The 19,715-nt window shown below is 38.6% G+C and overlaps 1 protein-coding gene across 8 annotated transcripts in view; it reads right to left on the reverse strand.

The window, feature by feature from the left end:
• Positions 1-19,715, reverse strand: part of R3HDM1 (R3H domain containing 1) — a 118,931-nt gene that overhangs the window by 25,838 nt on the left and 73,378 nt on the right. For all 8 annotated transcript variants that reach the window (XM_060302498.2, XM_060302496.2, XM_060302493.2 and 5 more), the window contains one exon: positions 16,547-16,698. In XM_060302498.2, the coding sequence (XP_060158481.1) occupies positions 16,547-16,698 (152 nt within the window). The remainder of the gene's footprint in view (positions 1-16,546; positions 16,699-19,715) is intronic.

The raw sequence follows: 19,715 nt of genomic DNA on the forward strand, positions 1-19,715 counted from the left end.
GTTTGTTTTTGCGGTAGGCGGGCCTCTCATTGCCATGGCCTCCCCCGCTGCGGAGCACAGGCTCCGGACGCGCAGGCTCAGCGGCCATGGCTCATGGGCCCAGCCGCTCCGCGGCATGTGGGATCCTCCCGGACTGGGGCACGAACCCACGTCCGCTGCATCGGCAGGTGGACTCCCAACCACTGCTCCACCCGGGAAGCCCTCCAGCTTTTATTAATTACAAATAATACTGCAGTGAACACCTTTAGCATTATCTTTGCACCTTTGTGCTGGTATTTCAACCAGATAAATTTCTAGAAATAGAACTACTCGATTAAAGGCGGATTCTTAACCACTGCACCACCACGGAAGCCCCAAAAGAACTGTCTTTAATTGCAACAGAGTGGGACGAAGTTCAAGCCTACAGATGCTTTCAGGAACAGTGATGATTGTGGTAAAGACAACTGGGAGGAGATTCAAGATTCAGGCTAAACTGTAGGCTTGCTAGTTTGCAAGAGGGAAACAGGTAAAAAGACAGCAGGAATGAGCCTTCCTTATGTCAGAATAAAAATCAAATATTGACTACAGAAACTTTTTCTTCAGAGGAGACAGATTTTGATTGAATTACTTTGTAGAGCAATTTATGAGTCAGTTCATTATTGAAAACAACAGGGTAATCAGCTAGCAGTTAGTGGATGCTGTCAAGGAAAAAGAGAAACAAGAGTCCAACCGAAACCACTGTGATTCCAGGATGACTGTGAGAATACCCAAAATAGTTTTCCCTGCTTGAGGAAAAAAATCAGAGGCTGAACATTTGCTGGTGGTGGGAGGTTTAAATAGACTTCATTAAAATAATCCAGTCAGTCACTAAACAAATTAACAAGTGAACAACAATAACCAGACCTGCTACAATACATTATCTAAGATGTCTAATTAAAAAAAAAATTACAAGGCATGAAAATAAACAGTAAGGTGTAATCCATACTTTGGATGCAAGCAGGGAACAGAAACTGCCTGTGAGAAAGAAAGAAACTGCCTGTGAGAAAGAACAGATTTTTCACATTTATCAGAAAGGCCGTAAAGTAGCCATTACAGACATGTTCACAAAACCAAAGGAAACCATGCATAGGGAAGTAAAGAAGGAATGGTGACAAGGTTGCATTAACAAATAGAGAACATTGGGACTTCCCTGGCGGCACAGTGGTTAAGAATCCGCCTGCCAATGCAGGGGACACGGGTTCGAGCCCTGGTGGAGGAAGACAGATTAAAAGAGATTATATAAGTTAAAGAACAGAGAGAAAAAGGAACACAGAAAAAAGAGCTTCAGAGAAATGTGGGGTGTTGTTAAACAATCCTACACATGTATAATGGGATTATCAGAGAGGAGAGAAAGCAGCAGAAATGACATTCCAAGAAATAATGGCTGAAAACATCCCAAATTTATTGAAAAACAATAACCTACTCATCCAGAAACCTCAACAAACTCTAAGCAGAATAAATGCAGAGATCCAAAGAGATACCATAGTAAAAATGCTGAAAGTCAAAGACACGCAGCAAGAGAAAAATGACTAGTTACTTATAATGTAACCCCAGTAAGATTAACAGCTAACTTCCCAGCAGACAAGATGAAGGTCAGAAGGCAGTGGGAAAACATATTCAAAATGGTCAAGGGAAAAACCTGTTAACAAAGATTCCTATATCCAGCAAAGCTATTTTTCAAAATGATGGCAAAACTAAGACTTTCCTTAGTAAATACAAACTGTGAATTTGTTGACGGCAATAGGCACTTTACAATAGGCACTAATTAGAACAAACACAAAAAGATAAAGAGTACAGTATTATGGACTGAATGCTTGCATCCCTCCCAAATTCAGATGTTGAAACCCTAAACTCAATGTAATGGTATTTGGAGATGGGGCCATGAAGAGGTAACTAGGTTAGAAGACGTCATGTGGGTGGAGCCCTGGTCCAATGAGATTAGTGCTCTTATAAGAAAAGACATCAGAGAACTTGCTCTTCCTCTGCTTGCACAGGCTGAAGAAAGGCCAAATGAGCCCACAATGAGAAGGTGGCCATCTGCAAACCAAGGGGAGAAGCCTCGCCAGATATCAACCCTGCTGGTACCTTGATCTTGGATTTCCAGTCTCCAGAACAGTGAGAAAATAAATTTCTGTTGTTTATGCCACCCAGTCGTTATGGCAGCCTGAGCAGACTAATACAACCAAGAACAGGTAATTATGTAATTGGAAAGACTGTAGAAATGCATATTTTCCCTCCTTTCTTCTGATTTTAGAGGCAAGTGTATAAAATAATATGTATATAATATAATGTTGGGCCTATAACATATACAAATGTAACATATTTGCCAATAATAGCATGAAGGATGTGGGTGGGAACAAAGCTGTATGGGCTAAGGAAATGCCTACTGATGGTAAGGTAATAGTTATAACAATGTATTGTGTTTGTAATATTAATATAATATGTATAACAAGAATACCAGAAAAAAGGGGGGGAAAGAGAATAGAGCAGTGTAGCAGTAACTTTTCTTTATATCACTAGAATTAAACTAGTGTAAATCAGAAGCTGACTTGGATAAGTTAAGATATATATGGTAAATCCTAGAAAAACCACTAACAAAAACTCTCTAGAAAAGTAAAATAGAAAGAAAGAAATTAAAATGCTACATTAGGAAATATTCATTTAATGCAAGAGAAAGCAGGAAAAGGAAGAATAAAAAAACAAACACAGGAGATAGAAAACAAAAAGCAAAATGGCAGACATAAGCCAAGTACATTAATAATAACATTAAATGTGAATGGATTAAATGATTCCATCAAAAGACAGAGATTGTCAGGATAAAAAATGATCCAACTATATGCTGTCTACAGGAGACACAAAGGCTGAAAATAACAGGATGGCAAAAGATATATCACACAAACAGTAACCACAAGAAAGCTGGTATGTCTATATTAATATACGACAAAACAGACTTTAAAACAAAAACTGTATGAGATAAAGAAAGCATTTCATAATGAAAAAGGGTCAGGGAAATATAATAGTTGTAAACGTATCAGCTCCTAGTAAAGGAGCACCAAAATACATGAAACACACACTGAAAAGAATGTAAGGAGAAATATACAATTCAATGATAGTAGCTGGAGATTTGAACACTCCACTTGCCTTTTTTTTGGCCACACCGTGTGGCTCGTGGGATCTTAGTTCCCAGACCAGGGATTGAACCCAGGCCCACGGCAGTGAAAGCAGGGAGTCCTAACCACTGGACTGCCAGGGAATTCCCAACACTCCGCTTTCAAAAATGAATAGAACAACAATACAGCAGATCAACAAGGAACAGAAAACCTGGACAACACTATAAACTAATTAGACCTAAGAGACATCTACAGAACACTCCATCCAACAATAACAGAATATACAATCTTTTCAAGTGTACGTAGAATATTCTCCCGATAGACCATATGCTGGGCCATAAAATGAACCTCAGTAAATTTAAAAGGATAGAAATAATACAAAGTATGTTCTCCAACCACAATGGAATGAAATTAGAAATAAACAGCAGGAAAAAACTTGGGACACACACAAGTAAGTAGAAATTAAACACCACAATACTATGTTACCAATAGGTCAAAGAAGAAATCAAAATAGAAACCAGAAAATACTTTGGGATGAACGAAGATGAAGATACAACATGCCAAATCTTATGGAATGCCACTAAAGCAGTGCTTAGAGGGAAACTTATAGCTGTAAATGCCAATAATAAAAAAGAAGAAAGACCTCAGATCAATAACCTACACTTCCATCTTAAGACATTGGGCGGAGGGCTGGGGGACAGATCACCAAACCAAAAGCAAGCCAAAGGAAGTAAATAAGAAAGATTACAATGGGAATAAACAAAATAGAGAACAGAAAAACAAGATGAAAATCAGTAAAACCCAAAAGCTGGTTCACTGAAAAGATCAACAAAATTGACAACTTTTTGTTAAATTGACCAAGAAAAAAAGAGAGAAAACTCAAATTACCAGAGTCAGAAATGAAGAGGGGAGATTATTAGACTACAGAAATAAAAAGGATAATAAAATAGTATGCAAAATTGTATACCAAGAAAATAGATCAAATTCCCAGAAATATACCAACTGCCAAAACGAACTCAAGTAGAAACAGATAATCAGAATGGATCTATAACAAGTGAAGAGATTGAAGTAGTAATCATAAAACAACTTACACACACACACACAAGCCCCTGCATAGAAGGTTTCACCACTGAATTCTAATTTACATTTAAAGAAAAATTAACAATAATTCTTCATAAACTCTTCCAAAAAACATAGAAAAGAACACTTCCCAACTCATTCTATATTACCCTAATACTAAAACCAGACAAAGGCACCACAAGACCACAGACCAATATCTCTTATGAATATAAATGCTAAAATCTGACCAAGTGTGATTTATCCCAGGAATGCCAGGGTCATTTAATATCTGAAAACCAATTAATGTAATACATTATATTTTCTCAACATGATACAGAGTACCTATGAAAAATCCACAACTAACATCTTTATTAAGGTGGAAGACTGAATGCTGTCTAGTCACGAAGGAGACAAGGATGTCAGCTCTCACTACTTGTATGGAACAGTGTACTAAGCGTTCCAACCAGAGCAATAAGGCAAGAAAATGAAATAAAAGGTACCCAAATTGAAAAGGAAGAAATAAAACAATTTCTTCACAGATGAATATGGAAAATCCCAAGAAATCTATTTAAGAAGTATTATAACTAGTAAATGAGTTCAACAAAGTTGTAGGACACAGGATCAGTACACAAAAAATAATCTGCATCTCTATACACTTCCAATGAACAATCAAAATGAAATTAAAACAATTCCATTCATAGTATCATCATGAAGAATAAAACACTTAGGAATAAGTTTAATAAAACAAGTGAAAAATCAACTCTAAAAACTACAGAAGCATTGTTGAAAGAAATTAAAGATCTAAATAATTGAAAAACATCCCATGTTCATGGAATGGAAGAATTAACATAGTTAAGATGCCAATTCTCCAAATTAATCTACAGATCTGACACAATCTCCATCAGAATCCCAGTTGACTTCTTTGTGGAAATGGATAAACTGATTACAAAATTCATATGGAACTGCAAGGAACCCAGAATAGCCAAAACAATCTTGATAAGAGAACCAAACTGGAGGACTCACACATCCTGATTTCAAAACTTCATCAATACAGTGTGGCACTGGCACAGGATAAACAGATTAGTAGAAGAGCACTGACAGTCCAGAAATAAACCCAGACATCTATGATCATCTGATTTTCAATAAGGGTACCAAGACCATTCAATGGGGAAAGAACAGTCTTTTCAACAAATAGCACTGGGAAAACTAAATAGTTATGTGCAAAACAATGAAGTTGGATGCTTGTCTCATACCATATAAAAAATTAACTAAAAATGGATCAAAGATTTAAATGTCAGACCTAGGGGCTTCCCTGGTGGCGCAGTGGTTGGGAGTCCGCCTGCCGATGCAGGGGACATGGGTTCGTGCCCCGGTCCGGGAGGATGCCACGTGCCACGGAGCAGCTGGGCCCGTGAGCCATAGCTGCTGAGCCTGCGCATCCGGAGCCTGTGCTCTGCAACGGGAGAGGCCACAGCGGTGAGAGGGCCGTGTACCGCAAACCACCACCGCCCCCCCCCAAAAAAAAGATTTAAATGTCAGACCTAAAACTATAAAATTCTTAGAAGATATAGACATAAATCTTGGTGATCACAGACCTGGTAATAAATTCTTTGATATGATACCAAAAGCATGAGCAACAAAAGAAAAAAAGATTAAATGGACTTCATCAAAGTGAAAAACTTTTGTACTTGAAAGGACTGCATCAAGAAAGCGAAAAGACAACCCACAGAAGGAGAGAAAATATTTACAAATTATATATCTGTTAAAGGACCTGTACCAGAATATATGAAAAACTCTTACAATTCAACAATAAAAAGACACACAACCCAATTAAATTGAGCAAAGGATCTGAATATACATTTCTCCAAGGAAAATATACAAATGGCTTAAAAAGCACATGAAAAGACATTCAGTATTATTAGTCATCAGGAAAATCAAAATCAAAATCACGAGATATTACTTCACACCTACTAGAATGGTTATAATAAAAAAGTCAGATAATTAACAAGTATTAAAGGATGTACAGAGGACTTCCCTGGTGGCACAGTGGTTAAGAATCCACCTGCCAATGCAGGGGACACGGGTTTGACCCCTGGCCCAGGGAAGATCCCACATGCCGCGGAGTAACTAAGCCCACGCACCACAACTAATGAGCCTGCATTTTAGAACCCGAGCGCCACAACTACTGAGCCCGCACACCACAACTACTGAAGCCTGCACACCTAGAGCCCGTGCTCTGCAACAAGAGAAGCCACTGCAATGAGAAGCACGTGCACCGCAATGAAGAGTAGCCCTCGCTTGCTGCAACTAGAGAAAGCCCGCGTGCAGCAACAAAGACCCAACGCAACCAAAAATAAACAAAATAAATAATTTATATTAAGAAAGAAGCATGTGGAGAAATTAGATCACTCATGCACTGCTTATGGAAATGTAAAACGTTGCAGCTGCTTTGGAAAACATCATCCTCAAATGATTAAACATACAGTTACCACATGACCCAGTGATTCCACTCCCAAGTATATACCTAAGAGAAATGAAAACAGATGTCTACACAAAAATGTACAAACTAACGTTTACAGCAGTAGTCAAAGGTGGAAACAACCCAAATGTCCATCAACCGACAAATGGATAAACACAATGTGATATATCCCTACCATGGAGTATTATTCAGCTATAAAAAGGAGTAACCTACTGGTAATATGCTACAACATGGATGAACCTTAAAAACATTACGCTGAGTGAAAGCAGCCAGTCACAAATGACTACACATAATTCCATTGATATGAAATGTCCGTATCAGGGAACTCTACAGAGACCGAAAGTAGATTAGTGGCTAGGAGATGATGGTGGTGGTGGAGGGAGTTGGAGGGTGATAGCTAAAGAGTACGGAGTTTCCTTTTTTTCCCCCTTCATCAGTATATTCACATTAAAATTTTTAAAACTGTGATGAAATACACATAGCATACAATTTATCAACTTAATCGTTTTAAGCATATAGCTCACTGCCATTAAACACAGTCACATCGTTTCACAATCATTACCACCATCCATCTCCAGAACTCTTCATCTTGCATAACTGAAAATGAACCCATTAAATGGCAACTCCCCATTCCTCCTTTCCTCAGCCCCTGGCAACCACCATTCTACTTTCTGATTCTATTCATTTGATGACTCTAGGTAACTCAAATAAGTAGAATTATACAGTATTGGTCCTTTTCTGACTGGCTTACTTCACACAGTATAATGTCTTCAAGATTCATCCATGCTGTAGCATGTGACAGAATTTCCTTCCTTTTAAACACTGAATAATATTCCACTGTATGTGTACACCACATTTAATTTATCCATTTATCTGCTGATGGACACTTGGTTTGCTTCTACTTCAGGGTTTTGTTTTTTCTTTATAAATTTATTTATTTTATCCTTGGCTGTGTTGGGTGTTCGTTGCTGCGTGCGGGCTTTCTCTAGCTGTGGCAAGTGGGGGCTACTCTTCGTTGTGGTGCGCAGGCTTCTCGTTGTGGTGGCTTCTCTTGTTGCGGAGCATGGGCTCTAGAGCGCAGGCTCAGTAGTTGTGGCGCGTGGGCTTAGTTGCTCCACGGCATGTGGGATCTCCCCGGACCAGGGCTCAAACCCGTGTCCCCTACATTGGCACGTGGACTCTTAACCACCGCGCCACCAGGGAAGCCCTACTTCAGGGTTTTTGTTTGTTTTTCCGGAGAGAAAAATGTTCTAAAATTGACTGTGGTGATGGTTGCTGCACATCTGTGAATATACGAAAAACTATTAAGCAGTACACTTAAGTGGGTGAATTGTATGGTATATGAATTTTACCTCAATAATGCTGTTTACAAAAAAGATAAATAAGGAAATAGTAGAACGGACAAAAACGGTGCATATGTAAAAGGTACACACAAAGAAGTCATATTATATGAAGTCACCCACAAAATGGTTGATGATTTAGGAAAAGTAATAGTATTCAAAACCCTACATAAAAATGTCATTGCTATCATTCATCTCTTCTCTTTATGGTTTTGCAAATATAATGACTGTTATTTCAAATTATTATTATTTTTGATGGGAGAATAGGACCCAGTGTATTCTTCTTAAGCAATAATTAGTTCACTTGAAAAGCAAGTCTCACATGTGCTACAGTTTTTAGTGACTACTAAAGATGATGTCATTGAAAACTGATGAATATTTGGCAAGGTGTGCTTTGGTTTTCTGCCTTTTTAAACCATCTGACGTCTTACTGCCAGTGATAGTCAAACAAACTTCCTGAACTTAATAACATTGCTTAGTAGACATGTGCTGTGTTCCCTGAAGATGCTGTAAGTAATCGATATAATCCATTTGGGGACTATAGTAGTCTGGGTATCACACGTTTAATTCTTTAATAATGAATTAAAGAGACTGAAGCGGGTAACAAAAAACAAGCACTCTGAATCTCAATAGTCCCAATGACTGATTCACCATCTGTGACAACCTGAGCAAATTTCACCAGAATTTAAACCAAATTTAATCAGCCTAGCAGAAAAAATTAAAATTAAAAATGAAAGTAAACTATTCAAAGGTTACTCCATATTTCTCTTGGATCATTTTTGTTGGATTTTCCTATGAATAACAACATTTTTTACAACTTGTTTTTGGAGCAATTTTAATTTTGGGGGTGGATTATATTTGTGGTAAACCTTTTAGAGGTAGAATTACAGAATAAAAAAGTACAGCAGTTTCATGTTTTGTTAAATATCATCAGACTGATTTATAGAATCAGTTTTCATATACCTAGCACCCAGCAATGTTTGTCTCTCTGCTTAGTGTTAACTGTTTTGTCCTCCTTTTTTGGTTAAGGTTGCCTTAGTTCTCATTTCTTAAGATTGTTGGGGAGAGTGAACATTTTCTCATGTGATAATTTATTATTAGTTCTTGTCAAATGGGTGAAGTACTTATTTCCATGAATTATTTGTGGAGTTCATTCTAGAACTCCACAAATAATTATCATTAATATTATCATTCTAGAACATACAGAAGTGATACAAATGTTTATAAGCTTTTATCAGACATCTGTCACATTTCCCCACATCTTGATGCTTTCTTTTTGAAATCTATCTTAATGTAACTGTGCTGAATCTTTATATCAAAACAACCTTTAAAACATTCATCTACTCTTTGATAACGCACTTCATATCTTGAATCCTAAATCAGTGAGAAAAATAAAGCAGTCAGAAAAGTATTTTCATAAACTCTTCACCACACCTATCTACATACTAGTATCTGAGCCCATGCACTCTGCTTTTCCTCCATTTACCATACGCAAATCCTCTGCATTTTATTTATGGCTAACCGACTTTCCATTTGAGTGTTTACTCTCATCCGCCTTGAGGACCTTACAACTCTACCCCCTCTCTCCTATAGCAACACACCTCTTTCTGGTGTCTTTCATTTTAGCATGCAAACACTTCTTTTTTCAATTAAGAACAGGACACTCTCTCTTAACCTCATTTTCCCCTCCCATATACTACTGAAATTCAATGCTCCCTTTAGGGATGCAATTCTCAAAAGTTGCCTCTATTTAGTGTCTCCAGTTCCTCTCCTCCCATTCTCTTGCCCCTTATCTCTTAAAGTCTTCCCCCATAGTTAATGATTTTATTACCTATTTAGGGGTTTGAAATATATATACAACAAGAGTACCCAGAAATATATTATACATTTTAAAGAATTATAAGATGAAGAACTATGTAACCTCCATTTGGATTAAGAAAAGGACATCACTAAGTTTCCACAACTTTCCTCACCATGTACCTCTAACTATTGTATAGCAGTGCTCCACACGTAGGTTTAACTTTTTAAACAAATTGTTTCTGAAGGTGTTTTTTTTTTAAATTACTGAGGTTTGAGAATTCTTCATATCCTCTCTACAGAAGTACTTTTTCAGATATTTGATTTCCCAGTCAGTATATTGTTTGACTTTTCATTTTTATTCTGTTGTGTAGCCAGTTTCCAACTGGTATAATTTTCTTACTGTCTGAAAGACTTCCTTTAACATTCCTTGCAGTGCAGGTAAGCTGGTGATTAATTGTTTCAGTTTTTGCATGTTTGAAATAGTCTTTATTTCATATTTGTTTCTGAAAAATATTTCTACTGGTATAGAATTCTGTTTTTTCTCTCATAACCCCAAATACAGATGTTGTACCACTGTCTTCTGGCTTGTATTGTTTCTAACAAGAAGTCTATCGAAGTCTTATCTTTGTTCCTCTATATGTAACGTGTCTTTTTTTCTCTGGCTACTTTTACAATTTTCCCTTTATAACGTTTTGAAAAGTTTCCTCCATATTTCTTTTGCCTGAGTTTGTTGAACTTTTTGGATATGCAGGTTTATGATTTTCATAAATTTTGAAACATTTCAGCCATTACTATTCAAATAGTTTTTTGTCCGCCCTTTTCCTCTCTTTGGAGGATGCCAATTGCACATGCATTAGGCCCCCTGAAAAGCACTGATGCTCTGTTCATTATTTCCTAGTTCTTCTTCCTCTGTCTGAATTTTATACTGGCATTGTTTCAGTCAGTTTCAATTGACTGATTTTTCCTCATTATTGGCCTTATTAGTTTCTCACTTCCTTGCATACTTCCTGATTTTTGATTGGATGCCAGGCATTATGAATTTAACCTTGTTGACTGTTGGATATCCTTGTTTTTTTGTTTGTTTGTTTTGGCCGTGTTGGGTCTTCATTGCTGTGCGCAGGCTTTCTCTAGTTGCGGCGAGCGTGGGCTACTCTTTGTTGCAGTGCATGGGCTTCTCACTGCGGTGGCTTCTCTTATTGCAGAGCACAGGCTCTAGGTGCGCAGGCTTCAGTAGTCGTGGTGTGCGGGCTCAGTAGTTGTGGCTCGTGGACTCTAGAGCACAGGCTCAGTAGCTGTGGGGCACGGGCTTAGTTGCTCTGTGGCATGGTATCTTCCAGGACCAGGGACTGGACCTGCGTTCCCTGCATTGGTAGGCGGATTTTTTTTTTTTTTTTTTTTTTTTTTGCGGTACACGGGCCTCTCCTTGCTGTGGCCTCTCCCGTTGCGGAGCACAGGCTCTGGACGCGTAGGCTCAGCGGCCATGGCTCACGGGCCCAGCCGCTCCGCGGCATGTGGGATCCTCCCAGAACGGGGCACGAACCTGTGTCCTGTGCATCGGAAGGCGGACTCTCAACCACTGCGCCACCAGGGAAGCCCGCAAGCGGATTCTTAACCACTGCGCCAGCAGGGAAGTCCCCCTTGTATTTTTAAATAATATTTCTGAGCTTTGTTCTGAGCCACAGTTATCTGGAGACAATTTAATCCTCTTGGGTCCTGCTTGTTTAAGGCAGGACCAGAGCAGCTTTTAATCTAAGGCTAATTGTCCTCCACTACTGAGACAGTATTCTTTTAAGTCCTCTACTCAATGCCTCATGTGTTATGAGGTTTTGACATACTGGCTGGTAGGAATTTAAACTCTTCCTGTCCTTGTGTGAGCTTCAGGGATTGTTTTGCCTGTTCCTTTTGAATGGTTCTTTTCCCTGCCTTGGGGAGTTTTTGCACATAAATGCACCAGTCAGAAATCAACTAAGACTCAAAAGGGTTCCACTTAGATCTCCAGAGCAACCTCTTTGTAACCCTCTTCTCTTCAGTATGCTGCCCTGCAAACTCTAAGCCACCTTGGCTTCCTGGGACTCCTAATTCCATCTCCTTAACTTAGACAGAGGGTCTTGCTTGGGTTCCTCCTCCCTGAGATGTGGCTAGGACACTCTCCCCAGGCAGCAAGCTGGAGCAATCGGAAGACTCACTTGTTTGTTTTCCCTCTCTCAGGGTTTACTGTCCCTCACTGCCTAATGAAAACTGTTGTTTCATGTATTTGTCTCTAGTTTTAAAGTTATGGTAGGAGGATAAATTTGGTTTCTACTACTCTATCATGGCTGGAAATGGAAATCAAGAGGATGTAGGTTTTTAAGATCCTTTCATCAACATGTCTGATATTGTCCCCAACACTGATAAGTAAAACACAGGAGTTGTTTTACACAGGAGTGTGAAACACAAGAGTTGTTTTACACAGCAGTATAAAACACACTCTCAAGGAATAGAAATTATTCACAAAATAAAATAAATAGAATATGCCAAAGGGGCACTTCCAACACAAACCTTTTCTGCTTCCTAAACTTGGAGTATCTCAGGGGATCGCTTGTTATCTAGGTTACCTATGGCCTGAAGAAATAACAAATAAAATGGCAAGCCATTCAAATTCTTGGGCTGTGAAGAAAGTCAGGATGGATTTTGAGAAACAATTTGGAAAAGCTTAAAATTTACTTGAGGAAGAAAGCTGTAAAAATCTAACGAATAATTCAAAAGTGGGTGGGAAGATTAAGAGGTGTACTCCTTTTTCCTTATGTTTAAAAAAAAAACTAACTGAATTTCTCCTTACATAAGTTCTTTGCCTTCTGTCTTTCAAAAAAGTACTACCTATTTTTGAATAAATACTCTTCTTGACCTTTTATCTGTAAGACTTCATGAACTGCAAAACTTGTAATTTCCTTCTTAGAGTTCTTTATTTGTTATTTTGGCCACATTGTGGGGCTGGCTTATTTATTTATTTATTCATCACAAATTATTTATTTACTTATTTTTGGCTGCATTGGGTCTTCGTTGCTGCATGTGGGCTTTCTCTAGTTGTGGTGAGCGGGGCTACTCTTCGTTGCGGTGCACGGGCTTCTCTTGTTGCGGAGCACGGGCTCTAGGCACGCAGGCTTCAGTAGTTGTGGCATGCGGTCTCAGTAGTTGTGGCTCATGGGCTCCAGAGCACAGGCTCAGTAGTTGTGGCGCATGGGCTCAGATGCTCCGCGGCATGTGGGATCTTCCCGGACCAGAGATTGAACCTGTGTCCCGTCTTGGCAGGTGGATTCTTAACTACTGCGCCACCAGGGAAGTCCCTGGTTCAATTTTGAAACCAGAGCTTATGAACAATGTAATTAAAAATATAGAAAATATAATGTTTAGAATATATGATTCCTAACAAATTTCACATATTATGTGTACACTGAAAAATAACTTGAATGAAGACACCAAAATTTAACAGTGATTATCTCTGAGTGGTGAGATTGTAGCTGATTTGCTTTTTCACCCTTTTTTACATTTTGAAAATTTTATATTTTCAAATGTTCTACAATGACTCTGTATTGTACGTATAATCAGGAAGACCCAAACAAGTTAAATAGAGAGAACACTCTTTTAACGGACAAAATGTAGATGCAGGAGAATTACTTTGCCCAATAGAAACTCACTGAGAGAGACTGAAAAATGAAAAGATTTTTGCATGAAATAACACCTCTCCTCCTTATTCTTTAAAGATATCTACTTAAAAATTATTAATCTAAAATAGAGACTTCCAAAAAAATAAAATAAAATAGAGACTTCCCTGGTGGTGCAGTGGTTAAGAATCCACCTGCCAATGCAGGGGACAAGGGTTTGAGCCCTCGTCCGGGAAGATCACACATGCCATGGAGCAACTAAGCCCGTGCGCCACAACTACTGAGCCTGCGTTCCGGAGCCCGTGAGCCACAACTACTGAGCCCGCATGCCACAACTACTGAAGCCCGTGCGCCTAGAGCCCATGCTCCACGACAAGAGAAGCCACCGCAATGAGAAGCTTGTGCACCTCAACAAAGAGTAGCCCCTGCTCACTGCAACTGGAGAAAGCCCACGGGCAGCAAGAAAGACCCAATGCAGCCAAAAATAAATAAATAAATTTATATTAAAAAATTACTATTATCACTCATTTTTGGTGAGTTTACAAGAAATGGAGTAGCTATAAGCATCCTCTTCCCTTCCTATTTAACATTATTTTTGTCCATATAACTTAATTTACTAATTAATTTTGCTGATAAATAAAAGCTGTTATATCAATGAAGAGAAAATAAACATTCTGAAAAGGCAGTGTTTTAGCACCAGAAGTAACTTTCTCATTACATTTTATTTCTCTAGGCTAAGTGTTAACAAATTCCCTTTTAATAACAACAGAAGTAAAAGTTCACTAAAACATGTGGTTCAGATTGAGACTCTGTTATTGACAATTATTTCAAAGGATGGCTGAGGCAAACAAAAAACCAAAATGCAAAACTAGAAGTTTAGGAGAAATTAAAGGAATCCAAAACAGTTCCAGAAGTAGGACAAAGGGGACACTAGAGGGATACTAGTTTACAAAATGAGGAAAAACAGACTATGCAGATGGAAAAGGGAAAAAGACTTAAAAGTAGGATTTCTTTTTCATTATTTCATAAAGATTCTATGAAACCTTTTTTTTAGAGTTCTGAAAAATAAAGGTTACAGTCTCTTCAAGTTCCCCTCTCTGTACGCTAGCCCTTTGAGATTGCAGATCAAAGACAAAAGTATATTCTCCTTTTGAGTTTCAAGATAAAAATGGGAAAATAAATGGTAATACAAAAAAACCCCAAATGGGAGCATTTTGAAAATATTATCCAACTAGCCTGCCCATTTTTGCAGACTGTAGGAATGAAATTAGATTTTTCTCTACATCATAGACAGAAATACCATGATTTGTTGTAAAACTAGTTTCTCTGACCGGTACATGGCTTGCTGAAGGTGACAAGACACATGATTTGTATCAGGCTATGCTAAATGCTCATAGTACACATAACAACACAATCCAATCCAAACACAAAATTGCCTCAGTGATAACTGATTGGTTGAGCTGAAAGTAAAGATAATTCAAATTCCACTTTTCTGCATAAGGAGCCGCCACAAGAAAATGGATTGCTAAGCAACTCAAGCTAAGGAAGACATTTTTCAGAACAAAGCCTCCCTTAGTGTTCTTACAGAAATCTTATAATCTGGTAATGTTTTAGTATAAACATGAGTGTTTGGATCAGGACCCTATAGCTTAGAGTTTAAGATATACTTTCCCCCTGTGAACAAACTGAGATTTATTATAATTGCTGGTATGGAGTAATCGACACAGTTTTACCTTAGGACACTGGGTCTTGGATGAAATTTTACAATGACAGATATTATGACTTTCTTGCAAATGTGTAAAATATTACTGGGTTATGGAGACTTGTGCATAGCTGAAGTGTACAGATGAAAAAAAGGGCTGGTTAGCATAGGTCAGTGAGTCTCAACTCTTATTGCCAGAAGAATCACCTGGAAGGCTTTAAAAAATAATGGGAAATTTTAACACAGTATAAATTTCTATTTTCAGGACTTCCCTAGCAGTCCAGTGGTTAAGACTCCGTGCTTCCATTGCAGGGGACGCAGGTTCAATCCCTGGTCTGGGAACTAAGATCCTGCGTGCTGCACAGTGAGGCCCCCCAAAATTTTTTTTTAAATTTTCACTGTGCAGCAGCTCTACCACAAAAGAGCTGGGGCTCATCATTGTATAAAACTCCAAAGTTGCCTGTGAGATTTCAACCAACTTGTTTAAAAAGCCTGGGCCTTTTCAGTTTGTGGTATCCACAGACAGGAGGAAATATGTGAGTTCCTCAGGTGTGTATGTATGTGTGTTTATGACAGCAAATAAAATGAGAGTCAAGTCCCCATTTTCCCAAACAGATTCAATGAAGCAAGTACTGCAACCCCTTCTTCACCTCTAAATACCATCTGTAACCATAACTGGGTGACAACCTCTTATCAGCAATTCTACCTTCAGACTCCTTATTAAAAAGAGCACCAAGGCTACTCTGGCAACCTTACAGAAATGTCATGAGAATAAATGAAAGACTGTAATCCACTCTGAACAGCAGACTAAAAGTACCCAACTCAAAGGAAGACTATTTTTTTTTTAACACATTAGGCTTATCAGAGAAGTTTCTGTTCTTTTAAGTTAAGTGGCTAATAGAATACTTCACGACTTGCTTTAATATAGACCTACTATCATTTGCTTCTCATATGCCTCCCTCCTCTTACTGATGAAAAAGGAGCTCCCCAGAGCCTGAAAGATTCCAGCAAGATATTTTGCTCTTGAAGTTATATACAGGAAATACATTCTCCCCAGACTCTTACAAAAACCTTAAATATTAACACATAAACGCTCTTAACTCTAAGATCTATGGCCAACTATTGATTCCACTTAGGTGAGTAAAAAGAGACTGGCCTACTACTTTCAGGCACATGAGAGAAAATTTGATTCTCCATTGGTTTACATATGGAATGCCCTGCTCATACTGATTTTGTTAAAAAAAATGCTAGATAAATAGATTGTATTGTAGTTTTTCTATTCTAGATTAGAGAATGATCTCAGGTAATGCCCCTTAGGCAACTTTAAAATTAGCAACAGACCACAATCCTGATAAACAATGAGGAGCTATAAGATTAGGCTTTTTATTCATACTCACCTTAAATTATTTTGTTGGCCAGGTGGAATGATGCTATAGTAAACTGGCATTCCTGCTGTAGGCATAGATCCTTGATTAGACTGATTAGGGAACATAACAGGCTGTTGATAAGTCTGATGGGCAATTCCTTGAGAACCTTGAGGCAGTGAAACCTAAAATTTGAAAGGCAATTTAAAGGCAAAAACGTTCTTTAAAACCTTGCAAATGTTAATGTCTCCAGCCTCCATAAACTTTCAAGTGTGAGCAGTTAGGAATAAGGTAAAACTGCCAATAGGCTGTTCTGATAAGTTAGTTACAGCATTACCACTTTATTTCAATGTTCCTTTTAGCTGGTTATTGTTTTTGGCTAGCATTTATCAATAGTACAGTAGGCTAGGAGTTATGACTCACATCCCAAAGTAGAAGTTATCTTATTATTTTTATTTTAAAAATTTATTTATTTAATTTTTGGCTGCGTTGGGTCTTTGCTGCTGCACACAGGCTTTCTTTAGTTGCAGGGAGCCAGGGTTACTCTTCGTTGTGGTGTGCAGGCTTCAGTAGTTGTGGCAGGCGGGTTCAGTAGTTGTGGCTCATGGGCTCTACAGCACAGGCTCAGCAGTTGCGGTGCACGGGCTTAGTTGCTCCGCGGCATGTGGGATCTTCCCAGACCAGGGATCGAAGCCATGTCCCCTGCATTGGCAGGTGGATTCTGAACCAATGTGCCACCAGGGAAGTCCCAGAAGTTATTTTAAAAAAGAAACAGTTTCCAAATAAGGATGACCCTTTCACATGGAAAGAGTAATGCAATTTACCTCAGGTAGAGCGAAGTAAAACTCAGATGGGGTACTAGTGAGATACACTGGATCAGAAAGTGTGAGCTCTGAAGCTTAAGATATCTAGATGTGATACTGACTCCATCAATTTTACTATATATGTGACACTGGGCAAACGACTTAACTCAGATTCTGAGGCCCCAGAGTTCATTATCTGCAAAAACAGGATGCCACCTCCACCTCAGGAGGGGTATCATCTCCATTATAATCTCCATTTACAGGATCTGGCACAGCAGGCATCTGATGAACAGTGGATCTTTCAATTCTCTGTTTTCCACATTCATCTACATAGAAACCACAAGAACATAATCAGGACTTCCCTGGTGGTGCAGTGGTTAAGAATCCGCCTGCCAATGCAGGGGACACGGGTTTGATCCCTGGTCTGGGAAGATCCCACATGCTGTGGAGCAACTAAGCCCGCGAGCCACAACTACTGAGCCCTCACGCCACAACTACTGAAGTCCACAGGCCTCGAGCCCATGCTCTGTAACAATATAAGACACTGCCATGAGAAGCCCGCGCAACACAACCAAGAGTAGCTCCCGCTCGCCGCAACTACAGAAAGCCCACGCACAGCAATGAAGACCCAACGTGGCCAAAAATAAATAAATTTTAAAAAAAAAACGCAAAAAAACACATGAACATAATGGATTCATTTCTCTAGTTTCCAGTTTCTAAAACAGAAACCACAATGGCATAACGGTTTTGTAATTTACAAGTGCACCACATTAGTTGCATTACAATGATTTTGGTAAATAAAGCCTGTGTAAAAGCTTCTGATGATGATGTCAGCAACAGTAGTAACAGTGATGACAATCAAAGTTAACATTACCGAGTACTTACTACCATGTTCAGGTTCTGTTCCAAGAACTTTATGTATATTATTACATCAAGTCTTCCTAACAACCCTAAGAAGTTACTTTTATCATCCTTGTTTTATAGAAGGGGTTAAAAATTGAGGTTAATAACTTGCCCAAGGTCGTATAGCTAGTAAGGAGAAAAGTCGGGGTCTGAACCCATGCCCACTGGCTCCAGAGCCTTAGTTCTTTAACCGCTTCATCATTCTCTATACCTGGGCTCTGTGATTTATAAGTTGATGATTAACTTCTAAGTCTTGCCTATATAACATGTTTCTAAACTAGTAACTAGTCCTTTCAAAATACACAGTAATCTCTTAAACTACTTTCAATTTGGCTCAGCAGCAAACATAAAGTTGTTGGTTTGATTTATCCAATTTTTTATGACAAAATATATTTCAGTCTTTTTGTCTACTGAGGCAGTGTAACATCCTAAGATTATTTCTGATTCTATCTAAGTTAGTGTATACGCAAGATCTAGGAAAAATGGCAACTCAATCTAGATGATTTAAGCTACAGAATAAATTTGTAACTAGTGGTAAAGAAAAAACTGAAGTACCAAAAGAGAGGAAACCGTACTTGAGAATGTACAGCCGCAGAATATACTCTACTGAGTAGATGACTTTTCAGGTTTATTATTTATTTGTTAATTTAAAATTTTATTTTTATTTTTTCAGCCGTGATGCACGACTTGCAGGATCTTAGTTCTCCGACCAGGGGTTGAACCCAGGCCCTTGGCAGTGAAAGCGACGAGTCCTAACCACTGGACTGCTAGGGAGTTCCTTCGGGCTTATTTTTTAGATGACAGTTTATTACCACCTAGCTTATCTAACCAAATGTAGTAGGAAGCATGAAGCAGCCTGTCATTCACTGCTTATCAGAGCAATACATCTCACAGTCATTCACCCAGTGGAAGGATTACATGAAATACCATGAGAAAATAATTTATAACTTTTAAAAAAGTGTGCTATAGAAATGATAATAATTGTCTTAGCTCTGAAACACTTTCAGTATCTAGCTCCATTTTTAAAAACTACACTAACAAGGATGTAATTTATTTTAAACTTATATTTCTTTTTTTTATAGTTAATCCACCAGTTAATTTTCCAGTGTTAAACTAATCTTTCTTTTATTTATTTGTTTGTTTATTTATTTATTTAGTCTAGTCTGCACCAGGTCTTAGTTTTGGCACGCAGGATCTTTAGTTGCGGCATGCGGACTCTTAGTTGCAGCATGCATGCGGGATCTAGTTCCCCGACCATGGATTGAACCCGGGCCCCCAGCACTGGGTGCACAGAGTCTTACTCACTGGACCACCAGGGAAGTCCCTAAACTTATATTTCAAGGGAGATCTTATTTACACAGTGCCTGGGCATCTAACAGATGCTCAGCAGACTAGATTAGGTAGCATGACCAGGGTCCTTGAGAAGGGAGAGCTCCTGGTTTGGTAGTGATCCTGTCTAATATCTAGCTACAGAAGAAGCAGGGGATGGGCAGTCT

The sequence above is a fragment of the Globicephala melas genome, chromosome 7 (assembly GCF_963455315.2).
Source record: "Globicephala melas chromosome 7, mGloMel1.2, whole genome shotgun sequence".
Lineage (NCBI taxonomy): Eukaryota > Metazoa > Chordata > Mammalia > Artiodactyla > Delphinidae > Globicephala > Globicephala melas.